The sequence below is a fragment of the Mchenga conophoros genome, linkage group LG20 (genome assembly GCF_057382185.1).
Source record: "Mchenga conophoros isolate Kocher_MC1m ecotype Shallow Benthic linkage group LG20, M_conophoros_male_GT1.1, whole genome shotgun sequence".
NCBI classification, from domain to species: Eukaryota; Metazoa; Chordata; class Actinopteri; order Cichliformes; family Cichlidae; genus Mchenga; species Mchenga conophoros.
In genome coordinates, this window is record NC_140545.1 from 31,260,063 (window position 1) to 31,272,172 (window position 12,110).

Consider the following 12,110-nt stretch of genomic DNA (forward strand, 5'->3'; position numbering starts at 1 on the left):
GTGTTTCAGTAGTGGCTGCATGGTGCAGTGGTTTACACATTTACTTCAAAAGCAAAAGATCTTTGGTTTGATCCCAGGAGACCTTTGGGGAATGTGTCGTGTGCAGTGTTGGTCAAGTTACTTGAAAAAAGTAATCAGTAACTAATTACTGATTACTCCCCCCAAAAAGTAATCCCGTTACTTTACTGATTACTTATTTTCAAAAGTAATTAATTACTTAGTTACTTAGTTACTTAGTTACTTTTTAAAAACACGATTTACAACCTGAAGAGGTGATAAAGTGATAGATCTTTCAGCCCAATTCTACTTTTTCTACATAATCCATCATACAAAATGTAATCAAATGGAAAAGTCTCTTTTTTTAACTTGTTTTATCAGTTTTAATCTTTTAACTTTATGCATCAAGCAAAACATTTAATTATATGCAACATTCTCTGACTTGAATAAATTAGTTTAACATTTAAACCTATTTTCTACACATTCCAGCACATAAAATAAAATATTTTTTGTGTTTTCACTCACTCTTTCAAACAGATGCAAGTAAAACACAGCAGAAAATAAATAAAGTCAAAGACTCAGCGGTCCTTTTGCTCTATTTTCACCTGTAAAGCAGGAGCAGGGTAGGCGGAGGGTTATCCTGGTGTAGGTGTGCTGCGGTCAGTTGAAGAATCCGCGCGAGTGTCTCTGTGAGTTTCCCATCACGTCGTAGCTACTCGGTGCTTGCTCGGAAGTTTAGGGGTTTTTTCGCTGTAAAAAGAAGTTTTCTTCCCACGCACGATGGACGCTAATGTTTTTGTCACTTTTTATGGAATCAAACTCAAAGTAAGGTCAGTACTTCCACACTTTAAACGCTGCACGCTCATACTCTCTCCCGCACTCGATATATTATCCATTGTTGATCTGCACACAGCTGCTGTCACCAACGTCGCACTTGCTTACGTCACTGTCATGAGACATTCTCGCAAAAAAAATCACGGTTTTAGTAACGCAGTAACGCAGCGTTCCTACGGGAAAGTAACGGTAATCTAATTACCGATTTTGCAATAGTAATCCCTTACTTTACAAGTAACGCGTTACTGCCCATCTCTGGTCGTGTGTAATTTGACATCTGCCAAAACAAATAACCAGAATGACCTGCTTAAAAAATGGGACATACTAAAGGTAGCTTGATTTAAAACGCACTGATCTGGAGGACTGAAGATTCATGCATACATGTTGTTTCAGCACGTGACATCTGGGGTGCATCTTTGCTCACATGATCATCGTAGCAACAACTACCAAACACTCACAGCTCACCTAACTGAGCTTCCACTATCAGTTAGCATGAGCAAACCCTTTTTGAGTAAAATAGGGTGATTGCAAGATGCAATAATCAACTTCCCCTTTATTGAGGTGTTAAACCGTATAAGCAATTATCCCACTCTCTGGATAATTACATAATGGGTTTTGATTGGCTGCTGGCAGCACTGGGGCGTTTAAAGAAAAACGATGTTTGATTAGCTGGCGCTTGAATTCGTCTTAACTAAGCACATAAAATGGTTCAGTTCGACATCAGCATTAGATTGTATTTCTGAACATCAGACAGATTATAACACTACTGCCTGTCTTAAACTTTTTATTTCTATTTTGGGTGTAAGTCAAAATTACCACCAGATATTAATTCACATATTAGCTGCTTTCCAGCCACCAGCAAACATCACAAACAGAAGAATGGGCTACCTAAGAACTTCTAATTTTATTAAAAAACTGGTGACAGAAAGGCGCACAGACAACAAAAAAACAAATTTAAAAAATCCCTCAATGTTCTACTGTTTAATGCAAAATGACAAGATTAGAGTCTCACTGGTCTATTATTCTTTTATGTATGTTGACAGTCTCCTGCATCTTGCTGGACATCTTCATTTTTCTGGTGAGGACGAGTAATAAATTAATACAGTGATCATCATATTTACCACGAATTGGCAATGACCAGTGACAGAGGAATTTCTTTACAATCAAATAACAGTATTACCTCACTGCACATAAAACTATGTGTTAATGGCAAATTTGATTAAAATATTAAAATATAAAAATCAAAAGTAAAGCATTGAGCTCAGAAAAAAACAGGCATGCCAATAGAAGAATTTAAAGAAATCCAAGTTGAATTAAAAGTCTTCAGCACTGTATGACATCAATTGGGGATTAAATATATCGATGAAGATTAAGGTGTTTATTAGCAAAACAACTGATGAACTAGTTTCTCATTACCCTGACAAAGATTGTGAAGCCTGCGCTTGCTGAATCTGTATGTTTTATTAAACTGGAAATGGCAGCGGTAGATGATATTCTTCATGATATGAATCATCTCTGTGAAGCTGAGGCGGTTTTGGTATCTGACTGGGTGGGATGCCTCCTGGGCAACTCCTAAATAAGCTGTTCCAGGTATGAGCCCCCAGAATACACCCAGGACACACTGAAGGTATTACATGTCTCAGCTTAGATTTTATGCACACAGAAATATGATGAAAACTATTAAAAATGTCATTTGTGTGGATTCCTTAAAAATGTGTCAGCTTTGCCTTGTAGAGGTTACACTGGACCTCCTTTTATTTTGTTTTTGCAGAAGTTCACACAGTCATTTCCAACGCATCTCGAAGACAGTTAGAAATTCTAAGTTGTTGACTTGATAGTAAGACCAGACACCACACTTATAAGAGGAATAGGTTCTCTTGGTGGGGACAGAAGTTTTTGTTCCGTTTACTTCAAAGGTGCACTCTTTAATTGTTCAGATAACCTTCCTTTCAGTTAAAATGTGAAACCACAGCCAAAGGCCAGTAATTAGCATGTCATCTTATCATTTATTTTCTGTGAAAACATTCATATTTATTTAAAAACACACTTTAGAAATGAGACAAAAATCAAAATTTATGCAAATCTTAGCTTTCTAGTCAAAGTGTAAAAAGGCTATAATTTAAAAAGAACCCTTCTGAGAAGAAAGGGATGTTATGTGGTTTAACTATTGCAGAAACAAAGTATCACATGAATAGGGAAAAGGTGGATAGGCTATATAAATTCCCTGTTACTATTTTTTATATGTCTTTGAAAATATGACACCACTTCTCTGCTGTCAAGCCAGGAGTTTCCTCTTCATGGTCAGTCTATAAATAATTTGGTAGCCGTCATCCCAGCCGTAAAGCTGCTTCTCCTCAGGGTTGTATTTCAGACTAGCGTGGGCCCCATACCTCCTGGGGAAGTAGATGAGTGGAGCCTCTTCACTGAGCACCATGTCGTTGACGTCAAAGACACACTGAACCCGCGAGCGACTGGCCAGACGGGTGTTGTAAACGACATAGACAGTCCCGCACACTACAAAAGCCGCCTCTGCATTTTCCCGCGGGCATCGAGTGTCCCAGATTTGCTCTATATCAAGAGTGGCAGCGTCCATCTTTGCAAGGCTGATGGTTGGTTCACTGTCACTGGGGGCATACAAGAGCCAGAGACCCCCATCATCTGCTGCAAGGTCTGCAACAGTCTCTGGATTGAGGTTGTACACAGTGGCACGGCCCTCCACAGGGAACATGGCAGTTTCTGTCACTGAGCCACTCAGAAGGTCATATTTAACCACCTGCATATCTGCTTCAGCCTCCTGCTTTATGTAATACAAATAGCCATTGTAAACAGTGCTACCAGGGCCGCTCCATTCAGAGGGAAGCCTGATGCTTCTGCTGCCTGTGACTCCCAGGGAGCGTGAAAAGTCAAGTACAGATTTGAATTGGTAGATGGTGTTTCCTGATGTGCCATTAAAAATGTAAACCTTGGAGGATCTCGGGTCTCTGGTCCACATGCCCTTGGGACTGCCCACTCGTTTCATGATTTTCACTGATCGGATGGCAGAAATTATTTCAACACAGTCTGCAGCGAGAGAAAAAACACACAGAAGAGGATATTGGTGAAGTGGAAAGAGCCACTGGTTATGTTCACTTATTTTAAATTAATGGACTATTCATATACTGCATATACTTTAAATTATGTACATATATTTTTAACTGACCAGTACATCCATCTAGTCAGCTGCTCCAGTTGCAGATCATATTTGCCAGTCAGTTAATAATACCAGACATTATTTTTGTTAGTGCTGCAGGTCATTTCCATTTCCAGTAAATATCCCAGACCTGCCCAACAAACCCCCAAAATTTCCTCTAGAAGGAAGGAAAAAGCAACAACAAACCTCCTGTTTGAAAATGCCAGAAACCTGAAATGTTTATATGATAAGCTGTAACTATCTCAGGTTATCTGAAATATCATTTCAGATAAAAAGTACCTAATACAAAATATAACATTTAATAACCTTTACTGCAGTGCCCATCATACTGTTCCTCTACAATTTTACTACCACAGAAAAAAATACCCTCTGATAGTTTCATTTAAAAAAACAAATAATAATAATAATAGCAAAAGCAATAACAAAATAACAAAAGCTGTAAACTAAAAATGTAGTGATAACACCTCCATAAATTACACCTGTGACAACAACATTATTGTCACTGTCACTCTGTTAACAGCATAGACTGATTATAAGATTACTTAGCCTTATACATGAATCTATGCAGAGCCTACAACATAGACTGTTTATACTTTTACATGGCATGTCTGCGTTGTCTGCCACCAGAACAACGCTTTTATTCAGTTGCTCCAAGAAACACTGAGACTGTAACATGAAAATCACAAGTTCGCTTAGTCCATTTGTTTCACAAGAGAGCTGCTGGATGTAAGTTTGAGCTATTTTTTTAATCGACCCTCATTAATGTGCCATTGTCTGTGTAGTGTAATTGCTTTTCTTACTGTAATCCATGTGACTGATTACCTGGTTAAAGGGAAATAAAACAGACCAAACTGGAAAACAGCTGGAAAGAGTTGCATCTATATTCTAAACCTCATGTCAAAACAGACATTATAGAATTGTATAAATATATAGAAATGTAAAAAAAAACAAAAAAAAACAGTGGAATTAATAAAAACATAATTTAAACATATTTTTCCTATTTAGTTTCATTAGCATGTTTCAGTAAAGTGCAACTCTTCAACTAAAATGTGTATTTGCAGCCTTTCACCCAGCAGCCTGTGGTCATTTCTATCTGGCTCTCTAAATTAAAGGCAAATTCAAACCAGTCGGGGAATTGGGCTCAGACTCATATGAGTGCAGCACAAGGGCAGAATGAAGAGAAAGAAGACTAATATCGTTCTTTTGCCAAAATATACACAAAACGGAAGCCCCAATGGCATGTATGCCAGCATTGTGCTTGCAGAAGCTGAACTGGGTCTCTACAATGCAGTAAAGTTCATTCTGGGTCACTTCACAGACGTTCACAATGGAGAACTGTGTGCAGAGATCATTCCGGCGAACATGAGAATAATGTCACTGACCTCAGGTCACTTTCTGTCCTTCCCTCCATGAATAGATTGCACACAAAAGCTAATATAGAAGGCTGTTGTTCAATCATAGACTTTATTTTGATTTTGAGAATACTGTGTATGACCATCATTATGAGCCTAAGCAATGGGTTTATGATATTACAGCCTAATCCTTGAATTAATGTGTTATTGATTGGCTTGTAAAGTCAGCCAGTAAAATAAAGAAATCAATACTTTTTTCATTTGCCTTGCAAGGAGAGTAAATGGCACCAAAGCAATTTAATGATCTATCATTGGGGGATTTTAGTTTTTGGAACCATTTAAGTTCAAAAATTATACATCTTCGGCTTAATGTGCCACATTCACTTAAATCTGCCAACGTGGAGTAGGAATTAAAAACTGATTTCACAACTTTTTACATCATGTTTCAACCAAGCTAGTATTACCTGAGTTAATGACTCAGTGCAGCAGTTGTATTGCAGCACCGTTTGCAGCAGTTCGCCTTGGGACGTGATGATTATAATGACAAACGCTGCGCTCAAACAGTGCAAACAGGGGAGTAGCTCTGCGGAAATAAATGAGTTGCATAAAGCCAGAATTCTACTGGAAAACATGACTGCACAGTGACTCAAAGCACTCTGCTAAATGACTTGTAACAGTGCCGTGTTTGTTTCCCATTTTCCAGAGGCATGGCTCTTCCGAGACTCTCTCTGCATAAGGAATGGTGTGGAACCCGGTCCTGTAGATGTGTAGCTCTAAATATATACATCCCAAAGGATCTGACTGTGTCATTCCTTCACTGTGAATTAAAATAAAAGATCAAAGACCTGAAGAAGACATTTTTGCTGAGATGTATGTGTACCCCGCAGCTCACCAGAGACTCTAGACTGCAGCTCCTCCCACTCTTCTTCTTCCTCTTCCTCACCTCTGCTTTCCTCCATCTCCCAGGCCTCCTGCTCCACTACCTTATCTGCCCTGTTCGTGCAGGCCCGAGGGGACATCTGGGTTTCCACGTAATCCATCTCTTGTTCCACTCGGTCCACTCGAGCAGCTGCTCCTTCCAAGTCTTTGAAGAGCATGCTGTGGTGATTCTTTAGTCCATCCATGGCTTCGGCAGTCAGCTTTTTGAAATCCTTCATCTCTGTGTGGTACCGATGGGATTGCTCATGCCACAGCTGCATGCGGTCCTGTCAGACGTGCAGAAAGCAACACAAGTGTAAAAATGTACTGGAATATGTGTTTTTGTCTCTTTTTTATTCAAACCAGATGACAAGGAAAAAAACTGTGTTTACACTGTAGCAAACGCTGAGGTCATCAGTTTGATACAAAATAAAATTCCTGCCATGAAAACAGTATAAACAATGTATCCTGTCCATTTTCTGCTGCTGATGTAAAATTTTGAGTCTGTTTGATGACCAATCTCACTCTGTGTGGTTTCAGAGTAAATTTCTTTGATGCTTTGGTTTTAATTCCAGGAAGCTTTGATGTTGTCCATCTTTATAGTATCTTTGCAAACATTCATTTCATCTAGAAAATTAATCCCAGTTATTTTGAGTGCTACTGTTACTTATTTTACACCAACACAGTATCTGTGCCCAGGACTGTATTGTTAGAGCCAATTCTTCCTTGGTGCCCTTTGAAAACCAGTCTACATTTGGACAGGTTTGATAACAAACTCTCTGTGCTGTTATGGAGTGGAAGTTTAAGAAAATACCTTCAGAATAAAAGCATGGTGGAAGAGATCTGTGAGTTTCATTTGCAAATCACTTTATGCAGTTTTCTTCCAGTGTTTTGTAGGGCTGTGCAGTTAATTAAATTTAAATCGAATAATAAAATTCAATTAGAACTTAATCAGTGAAACATTTTTTTCTGGCCTATTGTTCTCTGAAGTATATAGCATTGTCATTTTGTGATTTATTTTGGTGGAGTTTTTTTATTGCATGTGGATGCAACCTGCTGCAGATTGAATGCAAATTGGACACACAACTGCATCTATAGAAGAGATGTAGGAGGAAGAGATTTTGGCTTTGAAAGTAAAATTTCTTGCGATTTGATTTGAAGTTGTGGAAGTGTTCCACAAGATAAATTATCTTTGAAGAGTAACTTGCAGGAAATAAATGCCAGGAAAAATAAGATTTCATTTTCGGAAAGAATACATTTATATGTCATGACATGAACAAGAAGGAAAAGTTAGCAGAAGTAATTTTTGCTCCCGATGTGGGTTTGACTGGCAAGATCTCTAAAATAATTTAGTCACTCACCTTAAACTCTTAAGGGTTTTTATTATTTTTCCCATTGAAGAAGTGGTAGGACTTTTTAAGGAAACGCAAGTAACCATGTTTTTGCTTTTTGGTGTATGGTTTTAAAATGCCATATTGTTTTGTAATTTTGGTTACATATTGAACACAAAGGGTTAAATCGGTGAAAGAATGCAAATAAAATGACCATTCAAACCACATTCAGCCTGCAGGCTCATGTCCTCTGTGCCACCTTTATCTTGATCTTCTAGCTGCTGCAGATCTGGCTCTATTTTTCTCCATTTGCCACGTTGCTTTGTAATGGCTAGTTACTTGAATAGAGTCTGTGTATATGTAATTTCAATTTTCAATCCCCCTAATCCCCCAATCCCCCAATATGTATCCTACCAGCATGACATTTCTCATTGTGGTTCACCAGTCAGAGACCAAAACTGGAAACACTCCACTGAGTTCAGGCAAGTCTCAGGTTTATAACCTAAATGTCCATCTTTGGTATAAGTAAAGTTAGCATGTTGACTATTTTAAGCTTAAAATGGAACTAAATGGCACTGCCTCAATAAAAGGCACAATTAAACAGATAGTATTAAATTGCTACGCAGAATACTTATGAAAAGTTACAATCATAAACCTAAGGCTTGCTTACAGTGAGCTATCGAATTCATCACACTTGAGACTGTAAATATTGGAAGATACCAGTAAATGAATGGTTCCTTTATCGCAACATCTGTGCATTTCTACAGTTATAACTGACAGCAAGCTGACAGATGAATAATGAGTTGAGGTATATACCTGGTTCTAATGTTGATCTACAACAAACCCCAAGCAAGAAAGAAGTACGAGGACAGTCAGCTGCAACTGACACCAAAAATTGAATGGCAGCTTGAAAAAGTTTTGCCTTGTCAGATGAGTCTCAAGTTCTGCTGCAAATGTGGCATGAATAATGTGAAAGCATAGATAATGGTCTGGAGGATATCTTCTTGGCACACTTACACCCCTTAATACAAGTTCTTTAAATGCCACAGCCTACCTGAGTATTGTTGCTGACCACCCTATGCCTTTATGATCAGTGTATCCATCCTCTGATGACTCATTCCAGCAGGATAACACACCATGTCTCAAACTCGAATAATCTCAAACTGGTTTCTTGAACATGACAATAAGTACACTGTACTCAAATGGCCTCCATAGTCACCAGATCTCAATCCAACAGTACGCCTCAGGGATGTGCTGGACAGATGTCAGTAGCATGTCAATATGGACTAAATTCTCAGAGGAATGTTTCCAGCACTTTGTGTTCGTGCCACATTAAGAAGAAATGTGTTATTAATCACTTTGAGAATAAAGTGGAGAATGAGTGTAGATGAGTTAGTGAAATCGACCTTTAGAATTGGTTTCAGTAACAAGGAAATTGTTTCTTTCAGCTCATAAACACAGTGTGGTGTGTTTATGAGCTGGACGATGAAACGATGGTGCAGAAAGCTGCATCTGGTCAGAAGGAAAAGAAACAAAGAAACTTGAGTGGGAAATGGCTGGTAATGGACAGATGCAAGGATAGCGATGGTTACGCCCTTGTATAGAGGATGTATGAGGATAGATAAGAGGATAGATGGCTGATCAGTCTGCTTCACTGACTAATCTACACAAGGCATTTTGTAGAGGGTATAGCGGCCGTGGAGGACTAAAAAAGTGGCTGGTGAATGTAAGCAAGTAAACTTTAGAAACTAGTATATTAGTATTTTTCACATTGGTAAGGATAATGCATTTACAGCCGAAGACTCAGTCGTGTTTCCAACTATAAACACTGTGGGAGGGTAAGATTTCCCTGTTTCAATCAATCAATTATCGCCTAAACTAAATAGAAAGGAGCACTGTATTTCTCAGCACATGACTGACACAGTGAGAGTGACAGGTGAATTATTTAGACTGAGATGTAATAACTGATAGCTCCCCTGCCTCCTTCCTCCTTTACATTGCTGTGAGCCTGTGGACAAATGGAAAGGAAAGTTCAATGAAAGCTTGCTGATGAATTGCCATGTTCATATCAATGCAAAGGTTGAGCCAGTATATTGGAATTGAGACCACAGGGGGGAAGTGAGTGGGATTTAATTTTAAATGTATTTATTTCACGCTTATAACAGTTTTAAGGATGACATCGTTGCAACGGAGCCACACAGTTTGACTCTGTAAATGTAAACCGAAAGAATAAAGGAATTATTTAAATTACTCCCTTAGGTGAGCAGATATTTAATCCTCAAGTCAACATAAGTGTTTGACTTGCACAAACTTTCATGACATTGATATAACATGTAGCCTCATGAGAGCCACTTTAAAGAAAAACAATACTGAACACTCGGTAATTCGATTCTTTCCTCGAGGCTCTTTGTTTACTGCAGCTTCATTCTATCTCTGAAGAACACATTTCTCGGTTAGGCTGTTGGGATGTTTGATGCCACAGCCACAAAGGTTGGGCTTGTACTCATTACTGGTGTGTCACTATCTTAAACCCTGAAGAAAATGTAATATTGTTGGACAGAGAAGGAGAGGGCTGCATGCATCAAATGATGTTCCCCCCGAAGGCTGCTGTAGAGCTGATGAGCTGGGCAGACATCGCATTAATTGCTTTGCATTAGGAAAGGCATTAAATTCAAATCAAAAAAAGAGGAGGAGGCAGTCAACTGTTGTTTATGATGTTTTTATGACTACACAGAGATCTGAGCTGCCATTTAAAGCATAAGTCACTTAAAGGACAGTCGATTCTTACCTCAATAGCCAACAATCTGTTCTCCAGATAATCCATCAGCCCCTGGTAGTAATACTGGGCACCAGTGAAAGTCCAGGCAGTGGAAATGAGGAGGGCAAACAGCAGCTTCATTGTAAGCCGATCAATGGAACAGCTGAGTTTCTTTCTTTCTCCAAGTTTTAGAGGATTCTTTGGGTTGATGTTTGCCTCTGCAGAGTTGTCCTTAGTGTCAAACAACCCATCAACGCTCATATGTGGCGTGCAGTAGAAGAATAAGTTTCAGCTGCACATGCAAAAAGGTGAGAGGCATAGAAAGAGTAAGAGGCCACTCGGAGAGTTTCCGATTATTTGACCGCTCTCACTTTGCTGGAATGTTTTCACAAACTCTCAGGGAGGAGCCTTGTGCCTCTTACCCCTCTCTATCCCAAAAAAAGTGAATGTGCTGCACTCACTTTGTACTTGTTGTACACACTCCCGGAGACATGTAAGGAATACAGAACAAACAGAACTCGATACAAGTGCCGCTCTACTCCGATTACTTTTTTACTCAAAGAAACTTTATCATACTTTGTAAGTTTAGCACTCAGTAAACAGCTTTTAGCTTCTTTTTCAGTTTCTGACACCTTTAAGGTTTCTGTCTCCTGCAACTACTTGACATGCAGCTGAATAATGGAATCAGCCAATCCAATCCCCTGTTGGGTGATATTAACTTTCTGTTGCTGCTAAGATGATCTTCTTAGCATTTTGAAGAAGCAACTGTGAGCTGTGTTGAGAGAGACAAAGATGCCAATGCTACAGCTCAGAAATGGCACAAAGCTAGATTTAAGCTCAAGCTGTGACTCTAACACACATTACTGGAGATGACTGTACCTGGAGAGACTCGGTATCAGGAAACTGTGTGGCAACAAAAGGTAAATAAACTCAGGAAGTAAATAGGACTAATGAAATATAACCAACAAATTTGTCACATACACAATCATACAGGGTACATGTAGTGAAATGCTCTATGTCCGAGCTGCGGAAAGGCTGCAGACGTAGCCATGCCATTCCTGGGCTTGGTTTTAGCACAGGGGCCTAGCTAGGACTCTCACTGGATACCGGGTGGGAATCACTTGCAACTTGCAACTCCCGCTCCAAAGGTGTGTAGTCTTACCACTACACTATCCAGCTGCTCCAGCTGCATATCCAACCAACATGTGCAAGAAGGTAAAAGCAGAGTGTTTGTTTCTTTGCAAACAAACTCTACCACATTATTTTTGTCCACTGGTAAAACTGTAATGCAATGGATTACTTTAATGGTAGTAATCATCAGTCATCATCACTTATACGACATGATACTCATGCACAGCATTCCTCCCACCAATCATAAACTTGCCCATAAAATGAAAACTTTGACAGACATTCAAACATTCAATTCATACATTTTGTTGAAAAGGGGAAAGTTTAAAAAAAGAATCTTTCACATTACAGTGATTAAAATGTCAATATTCTAAAATAATAACAGTAATTTTGGTAACAATGGCTGCATTTGTCTTGGATGTCTAGATCACCTGTAGCTACACTGACTGCAAGTGAAATTTTGCCTTGAGAATAATAAAGCCTCCTTCAGAGTGAAGAGCACAGAGACTTGGAAACTAAAACAGGTTTTAAAAAGAGGAAAAAGACAGAAAAATTAATCATATTTTTTATGCTGATGAAAAAAACAAAAACTAATTCCAGCT

General features: G+C 38.9%; 1 protein-coding gene and 1 long non-coding RNA gene across 3 annotated transcripts; one reads left to right on the plus strand and one right to left on the minus strand.

Annotated features, from left to right (window-relative positions):
• Nucleotides 1–304: 304 nt before the first annotated feature.
• LOC146551147 (uncharacterized) lies at nt 305–6,753 on the plus strand. Of its 2 annotated transcripts, none has more exons than XR_014890209.1 (2): nt 305–827; nt 6,077–6,753. It is a non-coding gene; the product is annotated as an uncharacterized LOC146551147 (long non-coding RNA). The 2 variants fall into 2 exon arrangements; XR_014890208.1 differs by having other exon boundaries at nt 6,340–6,753.
• olfml3a (olfactomedin-like 3a) lies at nt 1,599–10,736 on the minus strand. The gene is made up of 3 exons (XM_085260233.1): nt 10,411–10,736; nt 6,266–6,578; nt 1,599–3,891 (listed from the first exon to the last, which is right to left on the minus strand). Exons 1-3 carry the CDS (start codon nt 10,639–10,641, stop codon nt 3,107–3,109), a joined length of 1,329 nt encoding a protein of 442 aa, XP_085116359.1. The 5' UTR covers nt 10,642–10,736; the 3' UTR covers nt 1,599–3,106.
• Nucleotides 10,737–12,110: the final 1,374 nt, after the last annotated feature.

Coding starts and splice junctions, on each gene's coding strand:
- olfml3a (XM_085260233.1), bottom strand. CDS start 10,641: ATGAGCGTTGATGGGTTGTTTGACACTAAGGACAACTCTGCAGAGGCA. Junction 6,579..10,410: donor ACAGATTGTTGGCTATTGAG/GTAAGAATCGAC, acceptor CACGTCTGACAG/GACCGCATGCAGCTGTGGCA. Junction 3,892..6,265: donor GCTGCAGTCTAGAGTCTCTG/GTGAGCTGCGGG, acceptor CTCTCGCTGCAG/ACTGTGTTGAAATAATTTCT.